The 24396-nt window shown below is 38.6% G+C and overlaps 1 protein-coding gene across 1 annotated transcript in view; it reads right to left on the reverse strand.

Annotated features, from left to right (window-relative positions):
• adam19b (ADAM metallopeptidase domain 19b) overlaps window positions 1-23801 on the reverse strand; it is a 32630-nt gene extending 8829 nt beyond the window's left edge. Inside the window, exons 1-11 of the mRNA XM_053631101.1 lie at window positions 23500-23801; window positions 23263-23360; window positions 22514-22584; window positions 8707-8785; window positions 7455-7531; window positions 2273-2477; window positions 1961-2026; window positions 1524-1595; window positions 609-775; window positions 368-452; window positions 133-272 (exon numbers count right to left, since the gene is read on the reverse strand). Of these exons, the coding sequence (XP_053487076.1) occupies window positions 133-272; window positions 368-452; window positions 609-775; window positions 1524-1595; window positions 1961-2026; window positions 2273-2477; window positions 7455-7531; window positions 8707-8785; window positions 22514-22584; window positions 23263-23360; window positions 23500-23623 (1184 nt within the window). The 5' untranslated portion in view covers window positions 23624-23801. The remainder of the gene's footprint in view (window positions 1-132; window positions 273-367; window positions 453-608; window positions 776-1523; window positions 1596-1960; window positions 2027-2272; window positions 2478-7454; window positions 7532-8706; window positions 8786-22513; window positions 22585-23262; window positions 23361-23499) is intronic.
• Between the last annotated feature and the right edge of the window lie 595 nt (window positions 23802-24396).

The following is a 24396-nucleotide window of genomic DNA, read 5'->3' on the forward strand; positions in this document are numbered from 1 at the left end:
AGCTAAATACTAAATCTTGTTAGATAAATCACCCCTAAGATCTCAAGATGCCCTTCTCATACTCATGAGCTAGATGAAGGAAATGAATGACCAGGTGTTTACAGCTGTTTGTGTTAGTAGCTGGAGTCTCACCCGGTAGCTGCAGCCATGATGCATCCTCCATCCTCAGGCAGGGCCTGGCAGCAGCCCTCACTGTCATGGTTCATCCCAAAATTATGCCCCATCTCATGAGCCATGGTGGCAGCGACCCCAAATGCAATTTCAGAGTGGTCCTTGAAATTGAGAGAGAACGAGAACGAGAGAAAGATGAGGCATGTACATATGGGAAAGAGATAGAGATGTTGAATAATACTGCAGTTTGTTTTACCGAGTTAACTCCTCCTGACTGGTATTCAGAGCACATAGCTTTTAGAGGAGCCAGCCCTATAGTAGTCCCCTGGAACGCCACACCCCTAAAAGAGCCAGCAAAAGACTTGCTCAGATCCTCCTCATGCTTTTGATTACACTAAATGCACTAATCTACATTCACATTTGAACTTGTGCCATAAAGCTGGTCTGTGATAAGCGGTTTTGCTTTAACAGATGATGCTATTGGCTGATGGACTGACGTGATGAGCTGTGCGTTGTCATTGGGCAGCTGTCGCAACTGTTTCCTCCTCCAGGTCAGGAAGGCCTCCAGTGTGCTATAAGGGTTGCTCGTTACACTGATCTTATCCCTGTCATTCCAAATCTCCAGCAGTATCAGGGCTACACGGATGTTCAGCGCTTTGTAATACTGATAGGATAAAGAGATGCAATGTGGTCAAATTGGACAACATAAGGGCTAAGATATAATGTCAAATGTCACTGCACTTGAATTCTGGCAAACAGCCAAAAATCATGAAAAGTCAAGTTTTAAAAGTTGAGCTTAGTCTGTCTGAAGAAGTTTTAATTGCTAGCTAAGTGTATCTTTTCATATGCTTTGTATATGTGCCAGTGCGACAGGAACAAAAGTGATAAGACTAGAGAGACTGATGTGGATGAAGCTTGCATTCTGCTTGTACAGTATATTCATTATTTTTCTAATGAATATAGTATATTCAGTATTACAATGATCCTAGCAAGTGAAAATATACTGAATATAGTAAAATGTATCTAGTAGTTCATATTATTTATTTATTCATTTATAAAAAAAATGAAAAAAAAAAAACAAGCATATGATTAAACTTATTTGTAGAGATTTTTTACTGCTTGAAAACGTTTTGTACTTCTGGCAGATAATTTAAGTAATTAAAGAAGTAAAATAAATTAACAGCTTGAAATGAGTAAATGCATTTCAAACAGGTTGAATAATATTATATTTGTTATTTTAACAATCTAATAAAAATACTGGATACATTTGCCCATATTCAAGATATTTTCACTTGCTAAGATATCATTTGTTTGATGTTTTTTATTTTATTTTATTTTATAAGTACAGTAAACACATTTCATTTTTGACCTATGTAACAAAAGACATTCCATTTGGATTTCTCTGTTACTACCTTGTCCACATAGTTGGCAGCTTCAAGTAGCTTTGTCTTGGTCTTCTCCAGGTCACTGCCATGTTTCACGAACTGCAGCAGAAGCAGAACAGTGGTCATGATGTCATTCTGACCTGTATGGTCTCCCAGGCACACGTGCACACATTATACAAACGCATCACTAGGATGCACTCCATTAGTGCAGAGGCAGATCAATGATGAAAGGAAGTAAGGTTATTATCTCTGGCGCCACCAGAGTGCTTATCAGCCTTACTGAAACAAGAGCAAATCCAACTCATACTGCATTTCTAGAGCAATAGATTAATCAAAGGATTTAGCCACCTATGTCATCTTTCTTTTTTTGTGCATGCAATTTCAATACTATTGTGACTAGAGTGCATCAAATATTAAGTTTCAGTCCAGAGTATTTTACAATTTGCTCTTGGTTGTGCTTTTACCTCAGCGTGATCAGCCACCATCATCAGCTCCACATACTTCATATTGCGGCTGACGTCTCTCTTTTCCTGTGGACAAAACCACATGTGCTACGGTGCTTCTAACATGATGACCAAATGTCATGTTCCAAATATAACTGACTTGACATTATGTAAGATGTCCCTTCCTATATGAGATTAACGCCCACTTTAATTACTCTAGTTTTGTTCAGTATCACTAATACAACTATTTATTTATTTATTTCTGTATCAGTGACAAAGATAAATACCAAGTTTCCTGAATCGCTGATAATGACTGATTTGACATATATTCACCCTGCTGGAATGACTGGCCTGTGCAATCCCACCAATTAGCTCGGCCAGCTTGTCTGTCTGGTTCTCTCCTCCATGATGTTGGTGGCAGGTGCTCATGGGTATTTTCAGGCTCTCAGCACGGAACACTGCATGGCCCTGAGAGACGCTGTGATTGACCAGAGGCTCGATCACGTATGTTGCACTGCGGTTCAAGGCAATCATGCCCCTGGAGATGGAACGAAACACAAAGTGTCTGACAGTAGCACTAGTCTCAACCTCAGATTCTCTGCCTACAGCACACAGAGCATCTCTTACGTTTTGTGCACCTTTCTGGTCACAAGCTTCAGAATCTGATTCACTATTCACACATCCATGTATAAGCACAAAAAGGAAATTAAATGTTTTTAAACACTGTGATTCATGGAGGTTTTCAGAGAGATGTAATCAAGATGTAATAAATGGATTGAGAAAAAAAATATTCACAGCGTAACGACTTTTAATGTTAGTCAAGAGTTTTGTTTGAAGCTATGAGCTATGAGCTATGAGAAAAGTCTATGGTTGGTCCATTGTAATGTCAGTCAAATAGCCTCTTCCTGTGAAAGCAGCCTGTTCATGGCCATGTTCACTGACAGAAAGTACCAGACTCTGTAGAAAAAGCTTGCAATCTGGCTTGTGAGAATAGTTGCACATTGGCTTTCGATATACAGATGCTGTAGCTATATTAGATCCACATACATGCATGCATTTCATACACAAACGATCAAAGCAAATAAATGTAAATTAGAAGAGACATCCTGATAAGGGTTATGCATCAGGAGTAGTTCAGCCAAAAATTTAATTTACACAATCTTCCTTCTACCGTTATTATAATAACTGCGTGTCAGTGTCAGCACATAAGTATATCTACTAATAACTCAACATGTTTGTGTTACACAGCATTTCATCACAGAGATTACGGTAGTGTGTCTTTATGAAATATGCTACTATACATAATAAGCACACTGGCATAGTGGGTAGCGTTGCCACTTTAAAGCTCTCTCCATGTCCACATGGGTTTCCTCTGGGTCCTCTGGTTACCTCCCGCATCACAAAAACATGCCTCTATTATTTGTTACTCCATTGGCGACTCAAAGAATTGCTCCTAGGTATGACAGTGTATGTACATATCTGTGTGCATTGTGCACTGGTTTCCATTCCAGGGTGTATTGCTGCCTTGAACCCAGGATAGGCCCCGGATCCACTCTGACTCTGAATAGCATAAAGTGGTTACTGAAGATTATGAAGACTATAAATAATGAAAGGTCTGGATGTAAGCCAGGTCTTTGCTGACACTCAGTGATTTCAGTCCTAGATTCATTACAACTCCATAAGATAAAGAGCTCTTAAAGCAAGTTGTTGCTTACTTAGTTTAACATAAGGTACATTATGAAAAAAATCAATTAATAAATGAATCACAATTTTTTTTTTTTTTTTACATAGTCCCAGATGAATGGGAGCAGCAGGAGGATTAAATTCATTCAATGGCCAACAAAGGTTTACAGCACATACAGCTGCCAGGGTCACTTGGAACAAAAAAAGATTTCCAATATCCAATATCTAGGAGTGCGCAGCTTTCGCAGTTCCCAACATACACACATGTACGAACAGATGTGCATACACACACACAAACACATACACAATCCAAAACAAGGAATAATACAAACTGGAAAAAGGAAAAACTTGCAGATGTCCAATCCTTGGACGGTGCACGCACACACACACACACACACATGCACACGCACACACACACACACACACACAAACAAAATACTGCTAACTGTATGCTATCCAGCAAGAAAAAAGTTACATTCTCACATAGCAAGGAAGTGACGTGAAAGTTATAAATGATGGAAAAAAACTCTAGAATGCATGCACAATTACAGATTGCAGACATATGTACATACACAACTTCCTTTTTTTTAAGTTGAGGTATAGTTTGCAGCTGCAAAAGGCATTCTGGAGGAGGAGGGATGTGCATGTGTGTGTGTTTGTGTCTGTGTGTGTTTGTATGTCTGCACATCTGTCCATGCGTGCATAAGAATTAGTAACTAGAGATTCTGGAGGAAATGTCAAGGGCAATGACATCGACTGTGTTCCAGAAGTTGCCCATTAATTTGTAAATGTATTCAACCCGCACTGTCCGAAATGGTACTGAGACTCTAGCGTCACTCAATGCAGGCCTGTTTGTCTCCTCTGACTAACGCAGGCAGGAAGCCGACTCTCCACATCACACACAGTACGAAACAACACTCCATACATGCCGTGTCATCCCACTCAGAGCCCAGAGACCCAGCTATGTTTGCCTTCACTGAACTCAGTGAACTAAGAACTGGGATGACCCAGAAACGCTCCATAGTGCTGATACTGCAGCCCTGGAAGATTTACTGCAATGCTTTCATTTTATTTTTGGCTCATTCATAACAAGTAACATGACCATTCAGTCATGCACTGAATATGCACTAGAATTATAATAAAGTGACACCCCAGTGTCTTTTCAGGCTAATCCCTATCCATCACATTAGAGAGACAGTAGCTTATGAGTGAACACCACTAACATTCATTTCAACATAAACAGGAAGCCTGTTTACTCAAAGCCAACTTTTAAGTAACATTTATGGAAAACAAGTTAACAAGATTCTTTCACCCAGCTCCTAAAATGGCCTTATTTGTGTTTGTGTGTGTGTGTAGGTATAAACTAAATATGACTATAGGAAAAAGTAAACCAAACTGTGACTGTTGCAGGCAAAAACGCTTGATTCTGCTGCTGCTTTTTCCCCCCAGAATTTGCGATGCACCTTGCAGAGTATTTTGTGCTATTTTTGCGGAAAAACTACTTGAATTGGCGAAATCGCAATTGCACAAATTGTATTGCACGCAATTGTCTTTCGCAGTGATGTTTGTTGGTAAATGAGACCTTTTAGCTCTACTCATGTTTGTCGCACGTGAATCGAAGAGGGCATGAATGTGCGTTGTGATGACGTCACATGACACGCCCAAATCTGCAAATATAGCGGAGTTTCCTTGATTATGCATTCATTTCTGACAATTCAGGGACTGACAAAGAGGAGGTTGGCACTTTCATGGGGTCAGTTCAGTATAAGATTTGGGCAAAAATTATTTATTTTGCTTGAATAGGCATAAATTCAAATTTGCAGCTACATATAATTATTCTAATTTATGCAAAACGCCCAAAATGACTAAACATTTCCAACACGCATACAAAAAACAGCCCATGGAAGAAATACAAATAGTTAAAGCAAACAAAGTAAGAAATGCATTAACACATAAACATATTTGTTGGCAACCCTAAAGCTACGTTCACACTTACGAGCAACAAAGCAACAGGCAATCATTAATTTTCTATGTAGAGTATGTACATGACACAGAATCCTGATTTCAGAGATAGCGGCGAATGGCGATTTTGTGAATTCTGTGCAAATTTTGTATAACACAGTGGAGAAAAGTACAAACGATTGGCTCAAACGATACCTCGGACCAAACTGTTATGTGTGATCCGACGTTTCTTTACTTCCACTTCAGTTTCTACTGGCATTTAGTTCCAATTTACTGTTTGGTTCACAAAAATGGAAGAAAAACCTAGAACAATGGTTTCAGTCAACCTTCCAAAGAAAAATAATGTTAGGAGGGAAGTTGAAGAAATAACTGATGCATCTAGTGAGTGCGTGTAACTAGAACAGTTTGTTTTGCTGATCTGGCAATGAGGGAACTACCATGCCTAGCACATATGTAAATCAAACATAAGTACATTTTAAACAAAAGTGGTGTGTATAAATCGTATAGTGGGCTTGTATGCTATACATGTTGGCTCCTATCATTTCTTACCAGAATGAAAAAAACAACAACACTGGACAAGGAAAACAGTATTGATCACTACACATCCACAAGCAACACAAGTACTACTTGTAACTCATTAGTGTGAACTTAGAGTAGCAGGCAAATGTGTTGCAATTATTGTCTATGATTATTACAATAATAAACTATGACGTACTCCAAAGGTGCTATTGAATATACCCAAATAACTGTTAATCAATCTATCAAATGTTGTACAACATTCCATTTTCTTCCTTTAAGTGTTCCTTTCCAAAGATACTATTATTTATCTGTAGCTCTTGAAATTTCTGCCTCTGTAAACGTTCAGGGTTTTAAAATAACACAACAATCCCACTTCCTTTTTGGTTTCCAGTAAATGAATCGTTTTTAGGTCTAGTGAAGATTTCTAGGTGACTAACATGGAAAAGCCTTCTTCTTCTTTGAAAAAGCTTAGCAATGCATCAGGATAGTTGCACCACAAGATTTTTTACTCCTCGATATTCATCATTATATCACTTATGAGGCATTGTATGTTGTGACATTTACGCACCAAGTAGTATCGTGGAACATTTTGATGCTGTAGTTTCTACCAGCAAAATTAGAAATAACAATATTATGGAGCTAAAAGAAGTGGACTTTCGAATATGAATTAATGAGAAGGAAAACCTGAGTATTAATATTGATTCATTCCTTTATCATAACACATTAACTGCTGTAACATTATTAAGCTGGCGTGCTGGTTTAGCTAGTTTGTTTTTTTGTGCACCTGGAACTGACCCCACCATCTCCCTGGATTTTTTTTTTTACAAAAATAGCATGGTGATATTTGTGTCTTCAAATTGTGTGCTAGCGTGGTTAACCCAGCTGTGCTGAGAGATCAGATCTTCTGAGAAAATGCATAACCATTCATCGTAATGCTTGCATCAGTATATATGTGGGTGGCTCCCACTCCATTCTTAAAATGAGGAATGATTCATTAACAGTTTAATAAATAGCATGGGGATTTTTGTGTCTTCAAACTGCATGCTGGCGTGGTTAACCCCACTGTGCTACATACAGAGAGATCAGATCTCTACAGATCAGTTCAGATGGTTGCATCAGTATATATGTGGGTGGCTCCCACTCCATTTTCTTGTATTTATGATAAATTCAACACCTGAAAACCCCACTGCATTGTTTAGTTATACATATTAACACTTATTATTCAATACTTACTATGAATTATTCAATAGCTGCAATGAAATGAATAAGAAATACATGCAGATACAGGAGGGAGGAATTTAAGTGTGGAATCAGTGTTTTGTGAGGACATGACAGTTGCTTTTGTATTTACTTGAGTCCAGAACAGGTGCTGAGAACAACACTGGAGTCCTCCGCTCCTCTCACTGTGCCATGATAATAACAGTGATCCTGAAAACAAACACACACAGCAGTACCATAGGGTCAGTTCAGTCTCTGATTTAACCCTTTAAACTCAGAGGACCAGATGCTGGGTTCAGACTAACATTCCTAACTTTTGTGACTATAAACGTTTCCTATTAGTTTCACTACAGCTGCTGTATAATTCTAAGTAGTTACTGATCATTTAAGTTGAATGACTGAATAACAAGCTGGGCTTTAAGGGGTTAAAATGTTTTGGGTGATTCAAAATATGCTGCATGCTTTATTATTAGTTAGAGCTGTGGGTGCCTCCTGTTCCTGTTCTTAAAGTAATTAATGATTTGTTTTTGGTTTAATTCATCATTAGGAAATTCCCAATGTGGAAACTAACCCAATAACGCTTGTTCCTTTTCTGTTTCCAGTAATGAGCTGTTTAGATTTAGTGATAATCTGTAGTTGTCAGGATGAGGCTAACATGGTAATGACTTCTTTTTCTTCTTCTTCTTTGAAAAAGCTTAGCAGTGCGTCATAGTTTGTGGCATGTCACTGATAGCTGCACCAGTGAAAAGGTCATTCATCCACTATGATTCGTCCATTACACTTGACCTGTGATTTTAAAGAAAAGAGCCACACTGAATAGCTTGCATATTAACCACGTTATAGTTAATATGTGATCTTCATTAGTATCCTACATATATTTTGTAATTAAATTCTGAATTGTTTTTTGTTCTTGTTGTTGGGGGTTTTTTTTAGGTCAGCTTTCATTGACATATTTTCACTCTGGTTAACGACTTCCTACATTACCCTCAATGTCAATCGACTATCTGCTGATAGCGGTGCAGTGGGATTTATGCCGCGTTCAAATTACATCCAAAGTTGGAAGTCAAATTGGATTTCTCATAAATATGATATTGAACAGCGGTGAAAAATGGCGAGTGAGAAAACACGCTCTTACTCTTTTGTTTTTAGGAGCTAACATCGACATCACTTACAGTATGTCTGAGATCAGTGAAATTATTTCTCCTATTAAACACCATTGTAACTGTGCTAGCAATGTCCCCCTGTGACATCAGTGTGGCAGACAACTGCTAACTTCTCAAAATAACACAGACCTACAAATTAACACCACAATCCTTAATAACATCAATTGACCATATTGAGCGGATGTGTGTGAACTGCTGATGCTGTGTGTAGAATGGACTCACCTTGTTGGAGGGCTTAGAGAAAAAGCGTGAACCATTTGGACCGTACCATATCTCTTGATAGTTGGTGGCCAAGAGCTCTCTGGAACAAACAAAGACAAAGCAGAAAATTTGGATGAATACTATGGTTTCAAAATAATGACTAATGACCTAATACAAACTCTTAGTATTTATAATATAACCACAGATTTTTCCTCCTGTTTGCGCTATTAGCATGTAATATAAAAACAAGTTCTTCTTCTTTGATCTGATGCACCAATTTCCTGGGTCTAAATGATTTAAAGGCCTTGTTACCTATCTAATGTGTAATAAAGGAAATATTAGAGCTGAGAATGAGTTACTGATACATAGTCTTTATAAAAATATCATATTTAATTTCTTGTCACCATTATACTCTATCTGGCTGCTACCAAAATAACTGCTATGTCCATATATGGTATAAACTTGGTCCATATATGCTGAATACTAGGTCATAGTATGTTAAGTTTACATTCACTGCATTTTTATTATTTATATTCTTTTCCACTACCTGTTATATTTGACACCTATACCAGAACCAAAACTGTGTACTGATCGGCGCCACACTGTCACTTACTGTGCCTATTGTCCTGCTTTAGTAGTTATTGTACTGTACAATTTTGTGCTGGAAAACTAATGTTTGTAAATATAAAATGTTTTTGTACTCGATAATGTAGAAGTCATAACATAAAAATCTATAACAAAGTTTGTACTAATGCCTGTACTAATGTACTAATTGCTTATGAAGTAATCATGACAAAAAAAGGGCAAATGTTGGCCCTTTTGAACAATACTGGAGGGATGAAAGTAGTCACATTTCATTTAATTACTATAAGCTAATTTATTCCAGAGCTTTATTAGTATCTTAGGTAGAAAAGGTTTTAACTATTACAATTTTATTTCACTATTGTTCTTCAAACTGTCAACAGTTGCATTGGGCAGCAAACCAAAATTATTGCATACATTTTTCTAAACACACCATCTACAAATGACTTTGCATTTTAGTTTCCCTGGTTTGTGTTACAAGAACTGAAATGCAGTAAGTGAATCATAACATCAGATGTAGCCAGTATTTGAAAACCTCAAAATGCAGAAATCTCTTTCCTGCTTACATATTCTCTGTCAAGACAGAAAATACAGATGGGTGACAAATTAAAGGAAAAAAACACCATAAAGCATGTCTGGAAGGTGTTGGGCTAACACAAGGCCCCAGAACAGCTTCAATGTGTCCTAATATAGATTGTACAAGTCTCCGGAACTGTACTGGAGGGTGAATGCTAGTCTTCCAAAAGATTTTCCACCAGTTGGTGTTGGGATAAGGCTGGTGGTGGAAAGTGCTATCTTATCGCTCCAAAATCTCCCATAGGTGTTCCATTAGGTTGAGATCTGGTGACTGTGAAAGCCATTACAAATTATTTACATCAACATCAAACCTCCATGTGAGCCCTTGTTCTCTGTAGGTGGGGGCGGAGTCATACTAGAAGAGACCAAATCCCATCAAGACAGAAATGTTTCATCATAGGACAAAGGTGATCAGTTAGAAGAACTTTTTTTGCAAGCAAAAAACCTTTTTTCATTTGTAATATTTATTCATCTATAATTTAACAGAGACACTGTGAATAAATGGACAGACTTCCAGCTGATCAAACAGGCAGGAATTCTCACTGTAGGAGGGGTGTCAGGAATAACTAGTGACCTTCGTCCTGACCAAAATAACTACTTAGGATTTCGCTTGCTGGGGTGGGGCTGTAGGAATGCACAGCATGAATCTATTCCAACAGAGCACATGCATGAACTACAATCATAAGCTGTATCTAAAATGAGATTACATTAGAAATATATAGGGATTTATTTATTTACATATAGATATCAGTACTAGAAATATATCGATATTTAGCTTTTCTGTGTATAAAGTTCAGACTGTTTAATCTGCCATACAGGTTTAATTCTTCCTACATCATTGAAACATTGATCCTTCCCACCAAACATAAATTTTAGACATGCTTGATGAGAGGCTCTTTACACCGCCACCATTCACTGCGTCACTCATCCACCTCCCACAGACATACCCTGGATCTATCAGGAGCATGACTACCTCTCAATGTTTATACTGGAAACTCCAACAATGTGCTGGAGACAGTCCAGTTCCCCTGTGCTGCAACCCCATGACCACCTGACAAGAACCACCCACAATGTGGCACTGCCTGCACAGCCTCATGGCAGAATATTGACTCAAGTCATTTCTGTCTGAATTAAAAAGCATCAAACATGGCCCATTTTTTTTAATTAGGACCAGACACTATTATTCAAAAGCAAATCTAAAACGTACTCTTGGAAACAAAAAACTTCAAAACATGCCACACATCTCACACAGTGATGGGCCATTTTCACTTTCACAAGTGTTTCGCAACTTTCGCAAGTTTTTGCTTCCTTCTCATGAAAGGAAGAACATTGTTACAACACCAACAATGCAGTGAAAGAATGGAGGTGTTATAGAAAAACTGTAAACTGCAGTGGAATCTTAGCACAAGTAGAGTTTAGAGGGTAAAAAACTGCAACAGCAGTGAGTAGAAATGGGGTGAAGCCAATCTGAAAGCCCTTCAAACCAACGGGAATAAGTTCAGTTGGCTCTTCGTTTAATTACTACCTCACCTTTGACTACATTTGTCACTGAACAAACAAAAACACTCATCATTCTCACTGCAAGTATTAACACAGTTCTCAAGTAACTTGAAATAAAGTTAGCTAACATTAGCAAAAGTATGCTATCAGTGATGAACCTTTTACTAACTTTCTTACCTATCATTTAGTAAAATGATTAATGGAAATGAACTCAAATGGGGGAATATATGAAATAATATGGACAAATTAACTAGAAATCAAGCTACTCATCATCAATGCTAACGTCGGGTAATGTTACCTGAACCTGAAAGCTGTGAATGAATTTCTATCCTTTATTTAGCTCGGAATCATTGGCTGGTTAGTTTTCTCAAACAATTCTGGACACATCTTTGAAGCTTAGTCTCGGTAGTGTTGACAAAGATGAAGTCGAAAATCATTCCATTGCAAGCAAAGGTGACAGTAATGCAATAAACAATTGGCTGTAGGTCTTACAAGAAGTAATTTTACCCTGTGTCTGTGTGTAGGTATTATGGTGAAATGGACCCATTGGCTAATAGTGCTAATAGTACATTTGAGGTTATTTTGTCTGAGATGGTGCATTTGTACTATATATGATTCCTCCTGTCATGATCACAAATCTGGGACACACCCTTGACTCCAGCTTCCAGCTTCCTACCAGTTTGTTTGAACAGACAACATCAAAATGGCTGATTTCACCTATTACTACATCCTGCTCATGACTCCACCATCCATGTTTGATGAACAACCTGCAGTAAGAATTATTACAGTCTCCTAGTTTTTTTTTTTGAAACCCATGAACTAAGATAAGCTTTCAGAAATTCAATTCAGCTGGTTTTCAGAAGCACGTCTGAGACTACAGATTACATCAGCACCTAAATATCCAGCCACAGCAGCAAAAAGTTTCACAGTGCACTAACATTAGCAACCTCATGATTAATAGTATGGTCTGACAGGGCATCAGATTCAAGGATAAACTGGGATGATGACACTGTGTGCAGGCAAATGAATGCAGCAACTGGCAGCCTACACATTTGGAATCACAGCTGCTACTCCAGGCTCTGTGATTTTAGACAATATTGAAATAGCCTGGACTAGTTAGCTTTTATCTTGATAAGAGTATAGTAATAATAATACAGTAATACTACTACTACTACTACTACTAATAATAATAATACACTGCTGTCATTTGTTACCACTTAAGCCAAATGGCCAGAGTTCAGCTGGTCAGATGTACAGTACCTGGCTAATAGTTGTTGTCAAAAGGTATGAATTACATTACATTTTCAAAAGAACATATTTCCCCATAGACATACACTAAAAGCAGCATTTAACCATGAGACAAAATTATTTTCATGAAAGATTTCTTTGTCTAGTATAGTTTTGCACCATAAATTATGCATGAGTGAAAGAGCAACAAATGGTTCTATCAGCCAGTCAGTGATGTGAGCATGTCCTATTTCACTGTGGCATTTGTGAATCTGGTCATTGGTTCAAAGTATTTTTCCAGAAAGTAACACCCAATTAAATGAAAATGGCAATTTCTTTTTGGACAATGTCTCAGTGAACAAACTTCACTGAAATAAATAGGTTCTAATGCTAGTAACTCAGGATTTCAGCATGGATCAATCCACTCAAAGGAAGAAAATTGTTAATACTCATCATGTCACTGAGGTCAGTTCTGGCCATCAAAGCTATGTGCCTAGTTCAGAGCTATGCACGGCCTTACTCTCTATTCCTAAAGGGCATGAACATGATTTGAGGTCAATATAGAGTGCAGAGTGCAGAGTGCACATGATCTGCTTTAAACTGAACTCTTCCAGAGGCAAAGTTAGAACAATGGCCATCTATTGAAGTCATCATTACATAGTGAGTTTAAAAATGAAGAAGAAACAACGCCACCTCATAGCTGTTAGCAAAATGACCCGAGGCGGGAGCTATATTGAGGTTAAACAGAGTATTGTACATGACTATTAACTGACGCAGCAGTCTCTTATAATGAAGTCATCACTGCATAGCTATTTGAATCATTGTCAAATTGGACCCCAACTGCTCAGTGCTCATTACTTCGTTCTGATGGGTCTGACTGTTAGTGAACCCTGTGTTTGTTTTTGAACCTTGATATTAACAAAAGTTAGTTAGCTGATATCGACTTGCTCTTACTTATTTATCATTTACCAGCCATATGTGAGGTTATGTGAAAAAATTCTCTCCAAAATCTGGTGACCACAACAAAAGAATCATGTGACTGAAATACAAGGATATAATGAGTTCCACTGGGTGTGACTGCCATTTTATTTGGGGATTTGCTTTATGTGTCTGCTTTGTATATCTATATGTATTGTATGTCTTTTTGGATGTGTTTGATTTTGAAAAGTAAATGTTAGCTACTGCTGTCTCACAATTAGCCTGTATAATCTCTTCATACCTGAAGAGATTGTTATGTTCATTGCCCGCTACCCTGATGCACAATTAATTCCTATTTTGTTTTTCCATCTGTGTTCTGTTTTTTTAAAATCATACATACCCATAACCGATTTTGTTCCCCATTTAATCATTCTGCTATACCCTGAAACTGGGACATAACACTTCAGAGGCACAGAGAAAGAGAGTGGGTGTGTCTCAGTGGCTTACAAACTATGTAGTAGAAGTGCTACTACTGAGCTGGCCTTTTTAAGTGGTACCCTGGCAGAGATTCCATGCAACCACTAACCTTCTCCTACAGAGGAACACCATAAAACACATGTCATCAAAAATAGACCACTGTATTATGGGAGGCTGTGTAAGCTTAAAATGTATTTACAGTTGCTGATCACAGCAGATTAAGAAGCTTTGCAAGCTCCAGACTCTGCCATGTACCAATTTAGCAGCAGGATAAAGTAGTATCTGAAGCAAAACTATCTATTAGAGCCCTGGTTGGTGTACCTTTCTCTGAGTATGTTGATAGGGTCAGCAGGGGCTGAACCTAGATCAGCACTTTTACCCTAAGACTCCTGATATTTATGAAGCCATGTAGCCCAAATGACAATATTCACTTTAAGTAATCATCATTACTGTAAAACCCTGTCATTAACATGAATTCACTTTATTTTGTAAGGTTAAAGAGCCAGTGTGTACAAGGAATGTGTATGACAAAGTTCAGATTTAGGTGTAAGACAACTATGCGTACATTTGTATTTACTCCTGATATCTATGACATACATTTTTTGAAACATAAATACACTGATCAATACACTGTAAAGATTTAAGGAGGTTAATGTACTGACAAATTAAACTACCAATCACTGTGTGTGTGTGTGTGTGTGTGTGTGTGTGTGTGTGTGTATATATATATATATATATATATATATATATATATATATATATACAAATGCAGTGGCTTTGCACTCCCAAAACACTAATCTGCCCCGTTCCACCAAATAACTGGAAGCCACATATAAATTATTATGCTCCAATAACATATTAAGTCATGGGCTCAAGTTAGAAAATTCATGGCCACAGCATAATAATTTGTGGCTAAAAGATACTTCAGGTCTGGCATCAAAATATTAACACACAGCCTCAATATATTCAATAGTGGCTCTGCTTTGTTAAAAAAAAAAAAAATATATATATATATATATATATATATATATATATATATATAAACACCAAATCTTTGTGTTACTTTCCCTTGCTGTCTTTTTCTTTTCTCTTGTCTATTTCCCTTTCCTTTCTATTTTCTTTTTTTTTTCTTCACTTTTCCTTCCTTCTCTTCTGTTCCCTTATCACTAAAGCAGGACATTATGGAATTCATGCATTAATATGTCACCCCACAAAACTGCAAAATGAATTAAGCTGATTTTGCATCCTGGCAGGTTTGAGCAGCGGGAGCAGAGCCAAATGTACACAAGGATTTAGTGCTGTGTGTTTGAGACATAGCTGTCTGGACATGGCTGAAACAAAGAGCTCAGTTCATCATTTTGGAGGGGTGTCAGGGGGTAACATTCTCTCAGTGCTGAATGACATCACCCCAAACAGTGGAAGAGTGACAGAGGGAGGGGAGGTATAAGAGAAAGATTAAAACCTGAATGATGAATAAAAACATGGAGGCTGAGTGTGAAGGGAAGGAGGAGGAGGGGTGAGAAAGCTAAAGAGATAAAGATGTCTTTAAAGCAGAGCTGGCTCAGAAAGTGTCTGACAAAGCTGAGGTAAGACAAAAAGAGTGATGATGGAGTTGAGGGCACTGCCTGGGTGATAGACTCTACCGATGATTAAATGTGTGTGGGGTCACCAGAAAAAGTTATGTAAACCAATCTCCAAGCCTACCAGGAAGACCAAACAAAATAAAATAAATAATGTAAAACTATTCCACCACTGGCTTTACCAGAGCCAGCACACTTTATTATCATTTCCTAAACATTCAAATATTTACAATAGCAAGGAACCCAATACCCTTAGTGAGGCCACCATGTCTGAACTCAGACACAGACACAGTTTTGAGTCAGCAGAGTGATGGAGGAACAGACAGAGCTGAGGTAAAGAGACAGGACAGAATATGATGGACTGCCTACATGTGGGTGTGGAAGACAACAAACACACAGCAGAAGGATTAATAGCCTTGCAGAGACCCTGCTCATATGTCTCCAGTCTGAGTCCCTAACAGCAATGAACTGATTATTTACAATGGCTAGTTTCAACAGATATGACCAGAAATAACCTCACAACCTCCAAGTCTGTTCCTGTATTGATGTCTTTATCCAAAACTGCTTAACTAGCACTATTTTGATATCAGTGGTCACTCAATAAATATGAGCCACTGAGCCAAATGTTAACCATCATAAAGTCCCCTTTCACAACTCCACACATTTAATATAGTCACAACTCCATACATTTTAAATTCCTTTGAAATACTAATTAGTCTAATGATTTTTTTTTTTTAAACTTTGGTATTTGACAGATATAACCCAGTCCAATAATTTGGTTGCCTTTCTAGATGTTGCATAATTGTGAGGCATCAAACTCAATGCCCCAATTTAGCTTCAACAGAATTATTATTGCATAGTGGTCAAAAGTGAGAACTACAACAAGCATTCACAGAGGCCCATGGGGAAGAAATCACGTTTCATCATGCTCGCTCTAGATTAACAGCAAATAATCAGAATGAAATCTAATAAACTAACAAAAGCAAAGTGTAAGTCCATATACAGTGGCAGGAAAAAGTATGTGAACATTTTGGAATTTCATGGTTTTCTGAATAAATTTGTCATAAAAAAGGAGTAAGCGGTAGAAGATGGATGGATGGATGTTATCTGATCTTCATCTAAGTCAAGGGTATTGACAAATATAATGTGCCTAAAATAATAACACAAAATAAATTCTGATCCCTCATGTCTTTATTGAACACACTCATTCAACATTCAAAATGACAGTGGAAAAAGTAAGTGAACCCTTAGAATTAATAACTGGTTGACCCCCCGGCAGAACTGCTTTAGCTCTGTCATATTCTTTGGACGTCTCATGTGTATGGCTCTCTTCAAGTCATTCCATAGCATCTCTATTGGGTTGAGGTCTGGGCTCTGACTTGGCCCCTCCAAAAGGCGGATTCTGAAACCATTCTGTTGTGGACTTGCTCCTACAACTTCTACACGGTTTCAGCTGACGTACAGACATTCTCACATTATCCTGAAGAATTGTCTGATATACTTGGGAATTCATCTTCCCCTCAATGATTACAAGCTGGCCAGGCCGTGATGCAGCAAAGCAGGCCCAAATCATGATGTTTCCTCCACCATACTTTACATTTGGGATGATGTTTTCAAGATGATATGCCGTGCCCTTTCTACGCCAGATGTAGTGCTATGTGGTTTTTCCAAATAGTTCAATCTTAGTTTCATCAGTCCACAAAACATTTTGCCAATACCGCTGTGGAGTGTCAATGTGCTCTTTTGCAAACTTTAGGCATGCAGCAATGTTCTTTTTAGTAAGCAGTGATGTCCTTTGTGGTGTCCTGCCATAGATACCCTGCTTGTTCGAGGTTTTACGTATTGTAGACTCATGAACAGAGATGTTAGCCAGTTCCAATGATGCCTTCAAATCTTTGGCTGGTATTTGGGGTTGTTTCTTTACCTCATTGATGAGTCTTCGTTGTGCTCTTGGTGTCATTTTGACTGGGAGCCCACTTCTTGGTAGAGTAGCAACACTAACTGTAGACTGGTGAATTTCTAAAGTCTTTGAAATCAACAATTCTTGATCATAGATCCTCTGAAAGCTCTTTTTGGTGAGGCATGGCTCACATAAGCGTGTGCTTCTTGTGCAGAGCAAACTCCAAAAGTTTGAGGGGTTTTTATCAGTCAAAGTATCTGTAGTCCACACCTCCAAACTCATTTTCTTAACGAGACTCCAGGTGTGCTAAAACCTGACTCCAATTAGCTTTTTTGAGGTCATTAACTCAAGGGTTCACATACTTTTTCCACAAGCACTATGAGGTTTTTTTTGGTTGTTCTCAATAAAGACATGAAAGATCAGAATTTTTTTTGTGTAATTATTTTAGACACATTATATTTGTCAATACCCTTGACTTAAATGAAGATCAGATCACATTTTATGACAAATTTATTCAGAAAACCATGAAATTCCAAAAGGTTCAAATACTTTTTCTTGCCACTGTATAGTAAGTGTGTCTATGATGTACAGAACCATTTCTATTGTAAGATATATTGCAAAGTTTGGGAGAGGGAAAGGGGGATTATGAAGTGGATAATGTCTGTATATCAGAAATGCATGTGCACTATAGTGACCGTGTTCCCTACGCAATGGTTGAAAAAAGAAAAGAAGAAAAATGTGTCTCCCTTTTCCAGTCTCTTAATTATTTGGGCTAGTGTCTGGTCTTTTATGTGTGTTTTTGTTTTTTTGAGAAATTATGCTGAAGCCTGGCAACCCTGATTGTTAATGTTAGCTCTTCTTGCACACTGTGACAACAGAGATGGGAAACATATCTGCTGTATTGAACACAGTAACTCTAAAAATTCACTAGATATTAGCCTATAGCATAAGTCAAGTGTGATAGCCTCTCAACTTAATTTTGTTTGAGGTTATGTTGTTACTGATGTCGTCCTGCCTCACCTAAATTTATTATCACATTTCGCTGCTGTTTGGTGTACCATTACTGTATTAATAATAGGCCCTGTTCATTATTAACATTTGTATGAAAATGAAAAGAGTAAAAAAAATTCAATTATTCATTTTTAAAATTTCATCGTTTCAATTTTGTGCTAGTTTTAAATTTGACTTGGTTTAGATGAGATTAGCCACCAATATAAATAGGACGTGATAGTGCAATCAAGCAACTATATTGTGAATTCTAATGCGAAGAAACATTTTATTTATAACTGTTTTTATCAGAGGCTTTGTTTTGGGGGTACCCGTGTTCAGCATTGAGACTATTTGTGTTGTCAGAATCCACAGTAGTGCTTAATGGCTCATATGAAAGTAGAGACTCAGAGTTTTAATTTGCAGTTTTTCATAAGTATTTCTTTCTTCTTCTTTTTTTTTTACTTAGCCTTCTTGGTTTAACTGTTATTATTTTAATGTGGCAGTTGTACATGGTGTTTCACTATCACAATGGTTTTAGTAGTACCAGTGTTATTGTGGAGAGGTGTGACTTGTTTGCAGGGGGCTCACACCCCTCCCCTTTCCCATCGCCTGGCTCACCATCAGCTAAACACAAAATCACAATACTCTACACACAGAAACCCAACAGTGTCCTGACTAATGTTATAACAGATGGCGATAAAATAATTAATATGTTTATCCATCCATCCCTTTTCTTTTCCACTTATCCTACACAGGGTCGCGAGGAGCCTGGAGCCTACCCCAGGGAACCTGGGGCACAAGGAGGGCGACAATCTGGATGAGGTGCCCCCCACCTTGTGCCCCAAGGGCACAATTGTATAATTGTACCCATTGCAAGGCACAATCGCACACACATTCACACACCCATTCACAATACGGACAGTTTAGAGATGCCAATCAGCCTACAACGCATGTATTTGGACTGGGGGAGGAAACTGGAGTACCCAGAGGAAACCCCCGAAGCACAGAGAGAACATGCAAACTGCACGCAGACAAGGTGGAGGCAGGAATTGAACTGATTGAAATGTTAAAAAAGTCACTGCAGACCTGTGAAAGCGGAGATACACTCTAACCGAGAGCACACGCGGTGACCTAAATGCACATTTTACAATTTTCTTCACACAATTCTGATACACTAGACACAAACATTTACTTCCGTTTTCTTTTTTGAACTTTCTTGTACTGTTTTTTTCATAACTATCAGTAAATCCAAGAGTTTAGATGTTCTGCTTTAACCTGTGAACCCAATGCCTGATGTGGTATTTGAGCACAATAGGATAGAGTATATCAGTGGGAGTAGATTGTACGGAGTGGTTTCCGTTATGCCGTGAAATCTCATATATCATCTCCATAAGTTTTCCATCCCCTGTCCTGAAGACCTGCATGTCCTTCTGTCCTGTTCCCACCCCTTCCTCTCCATCAAAGATCTGAGTCAGCACAGCCCGGCTTGGCAATCGACCAAATGGGCTGCTGTGAGCTGCAGCCTGTCTGAACTGAACGGCCAGGCATTCATTAGGCTAAAAGCCTAGAGACGCTGACAGCACACAGACACACCGACACACCGACACACACACACACACACACACACACACACAAACACACACAAACACACACAAACACACACAAACACACACACTCTGACTGAGATAGATCTTGCTTGGATAGCATCCACTAACTACAGATGCCTGAATATTTACTGCTGCTTCTTTCTATTCCAGATGAGTGCACCCTGTTGCAGACAAGGAGAACTGAAGCGTTGGGGAAAATGTCAATGTATAAAAGTAGACTAGTGTTAGAGAACACTTGTGCAACCTGGACAAACATAATGCTTTCAAACTCTGTGTCGTTTTGTTACAGATGAGCCGTCTTGCAAGAAATCGACAAATTACACAACCTCCAAAACTACCCGATAAGACGATGGACTAGTGCTCTAGTCACTTTATTTAACACGTAATATTAACTTTTTACATCTAGGACTGAGGAGGGGCCATTGACATTAGATGGATGTTGTCTGGTCTGCTGAGGTAACTTCCTGGGCATTAAGCAAGAAATTCGATTATCTTATAGACAACCCCCTCTTACACAGAGACATGAGAGAGGAAAGGAAGAGGTGGGAGGGCAGAGAGAGATAGAAAGCAGAGAAAGATAAATGTAGACAATAAAGATGAAAGAGAGAGTGATAGTGGTAACGGTCAGCTGTGAATCAATGGTTTAAAAGTACCGTCTCTTTCACATGGCCTTGTGTCTTTATTTAAAATATACACAGCAGTAGCAGTGAGAAGTTAATAATTTAAAGGATCAGAGGAACGTTAGCATGAAGCTCTTTTTTTTATCGGTTCACAGGAGCGCCTTTGATGATTCGTGAACGATGGGGACCTCAGGACAAAACATTTCCAAATGCCATTACTAGAAACCAAGAAAAAAAACATTTATGTCATTTCCCTCCATTTCAGCAACACTGTTGTGCTGGAACCCAGGTTCCCTTACAGCAAAATAATGTCTGCATGAATTTTTCATCACTGCTAATAAATATTAATGAATGAGAGCAATTTCTCCCAAAAAGACAGACATAGAAAAGCATGTCCAATGCTACAGTAAGCCTCACACTATAGTTTCTGTACAGTACAGCTATAAAACTTACACACATGTGGGTGTGGATAGCAATAAAACAAGATAGATGTTTATCACAAAGGATCTTGTGCCAGATGTGGAAACTGCTGTTGTATCACATCATTCATTCTCACAGCAATTTCAGTTTCACAAAATGTACTGATGCCATACTACTGGGGTATTCAACTATTAGCAAAGGTAGAGTTACATAAAAATCCTTGATTACAAAGGCCCAGATAAGCAACTAACATGACAGAATGGTGACAACATTTACTTTTTAATTAGCTTGATTAGTTTATGGCTATAAATAAGAGAGTTTGGTTATGGCTTGTTTCATAGTGGTGCTTCCATTGTTTGAAACACTTTTACCTCTTCTTAACTGATGAAGTACAAATGAGGAAAAATAAATGCATACCTCTTTGTCCATTCCGCTTCAAACAGTCTGTTTTCGTTGTCAAGTTTTTTTGTTTCTTTGTTTAAACAAGCCATGTCAGACTAGAGAGACGGTAAATAAAATGAAAATCTATGAAAACTCCCATTTCTGAACTAATGTCTCTAGTTCTGTACTTCTGGTCCAATGAGTTGCCTCCAAATAAATAACTTACATAACTGCATGATTCGATAAGCAGCAACACTGGATCTTCAGATCTACAGTAGCCATGATGGTCCATGTTTAGAAGACTAGAGTCTCTTTCACTTTTCTACAATATTTTGTCTCAAGTAATCAGTTCAATCCATTCAAATACTTCTCTGGGTCCTTATCTGGACCACCAGTGGTTTATTGGGCTTGTTTTTTTGCTCAAATGCTTATAAGAATATGCATTGCTCCAGGATGGGTGTTTATTCCCTGTATTGACACAGCGGTTGGTGTTTCCCCTGAGGGATCCACAGTCAGACGCTATGGAGTCACACTCTTGGAGCTTCATTCCTCCTCCAATCGCCGTCTGCTAAAGAGGGCTTCATGATGGGATTAAGACTAATCAGATAAAGCTGTAGGGGGTTTCAGCATCACCAGAGGCAACAGATACAACACTTAGCAATGGATCACTCACGCCACCCAGAACAATGGGAGCATTTAGCTATTAAAAGGTTTTGACAAAGCTGGAAAATAAGAAGCCTATTCTCCTTCCACTGTATCCTGCTGATCATCAAAGCGCTCCAGGCAGCCTTTGACTTAATGGCCAATATTCTCACCAGAGGTACATGAGACTATGTAACACCATATGCCTGACTTCCTGTGTCGCTGAGCAGGAGGATCAGGTGTCAGTCTCCTATGGTTCAGTGTGAAGGCTGCACAATGTAAACACTCCAGCAACACATGGACAACATTTCAGGTCTAATCCGTCCCCAAGACATGTATTTGTAGACTGTGATAATAGTACTATCCCATAATGAAGTACAAAAAGTATGTGAATGAGTAGTCACTCACTCATTTCTCTGTAGTTGGAGAACCAGCTCCATTCCCTCTGCAGTAATCTTCACGTCTGCCTCTGAAGGATGCTGATGATGTAAGAAAGTATTGGTATTATTCACCATGACTATCAAACACACATCTACATACAGTATTTGTTTAATATCACGTGTACCTTCACTTTTCTGGCTATGGGAAACAAGTCAACCTGGTCTCGCTACTCATAAATTTGTAAGGACACAATCTGTATGAAAAGTTCAGGTTATAGGGGCGGGGTTCCTGTGTGTCCCTTCTTGCAATCATATGAAATGGAATAACATCAAACCACATTGCCTTCATTTGTTTAATTCATACAAATATTTTTGTCTTAATATTGCCTTAAATTATATATGTTCATTATTTTTTAAAAATGTCAAGATCATGATTTTTTTAAACTGCAATTTATACCACATGTGGAAATTGTGCACAATAAGGTGCAAAGTTTGATTAAACTGGCAGATGAGTAATGCTACTTTTTGACATGCTATCAAAATTATTAATATTAATTAATTAAATTACTCTTAGGATTTAGAGCTTGAGCAGATAGTACTACTACTACTACTACTACTACTACTACTACTACTACTAATAATAATAATAATAATGAGTTATTGCTATTGTTACTTTGTTAGTGTTATTGTTACTCTTTTGATTTTGGCCTGCATTTATTCTGTCTCTTACTGTTATATCTACTGCAATTTATGTTTTTATTTTTTTCTTTATTTTACCTTTGTGTGTGTATAAGCTGCTCTTTTGCTTCTGGGGTTCAGCCACTGAGGGTAAGTCACCTCATAACGCTCCAAATTGCTCAGCACGCCAGCGTGCTCTAATCAACCAAAACACACACACAATACACACAATACACAGCGGTGCATCTCTTAAAGTGAACACTTCATGTGAAATCCTGGAACATGGCATTTGCATTACCAGCGCAGAGTCTATTTGAATCTGGAATGAACACTTACCCGTGTTTCTGCAGGAGACAGTGCATTCTAAAAGGACAATGAAATAAATGGTGTAAGAGCGCGCGCTGTGTAGCGGTGATGTCGCGCGGATCACACAACGCTCCTCACGCACGCGCCTCGCCATCCTGTCCTGTACTACAGCAGATCCACAACGACTGCAGTTACCACACACACACACACACACACACACACACACACACACACCGACAGTTATCTGCTTATAACCCGCGCCATGCTATATTGGATATGTTTCATATGCAATCCGGTAAAAGCAGAGAGCGTATCTCCTTCAGCTTTTTAGGGCAGCGCGAGCCGCCCCCGCCCTCCCACTCCCTCTCTCTCGCTCGCTCTCTCTCTCTCTCTCTCACACACACACACACAAAACGGCGCGTGTGCAGTGCCATTCATAAAGCTACTGGCTGCTTGTTGTTGATGATGATGATCATGATGATGGTGATGATGATGATGATGATGATGATGTACGAAGGTGGCTTGGTGGTTAGCACGTTCGACTCACACCTCTAGGGTTGGGGGTTCGATTCAGGTTCATTGCCCTGTGTGTGTGTGGAGTTTGCATGTTCTCCCCATGGGGGTTTCCTCTGGGTTCTTTGGATTTCCTCCCCAGTCCAAAGACATGCATGGTGGGATGATTGGCGTGTCCATAGGGTGTGTGAATGTGTATGTGATTGTGCAAGGGTGTCCCACGCCTTGTGCCTGATGCTCCCTGGTATAGGCTCTAGATTCCCCGTGACCCTGTAGGTATAGAAATTGGATGGATGATAATAATAATAATAATTGGAGGAGAAGTGGGGGGCACAGTGGCTAGGACACTTGCCTTGCAAGTAGGGGGTTGAGGGTTCGAATCCTGCCTCTGCTCTGCGTGTTCTTCTTCAGGTA

Source organism: Ictalurus furcatus, chromosome 8 (genome assembly GCF_023375685.1).
Source record: "Ictalurus furcatus strain D&B chromosome 8, Billie_1.0, whole genome shotgun sequence".
NCBI classification, from domain to species: domain Eukaryota; kingdom Metazoa; phylum Chordata; class Actinopteri; order Siluriformes; family Ictaluridae; genus Ictalurus; species Ictalurus furcatus.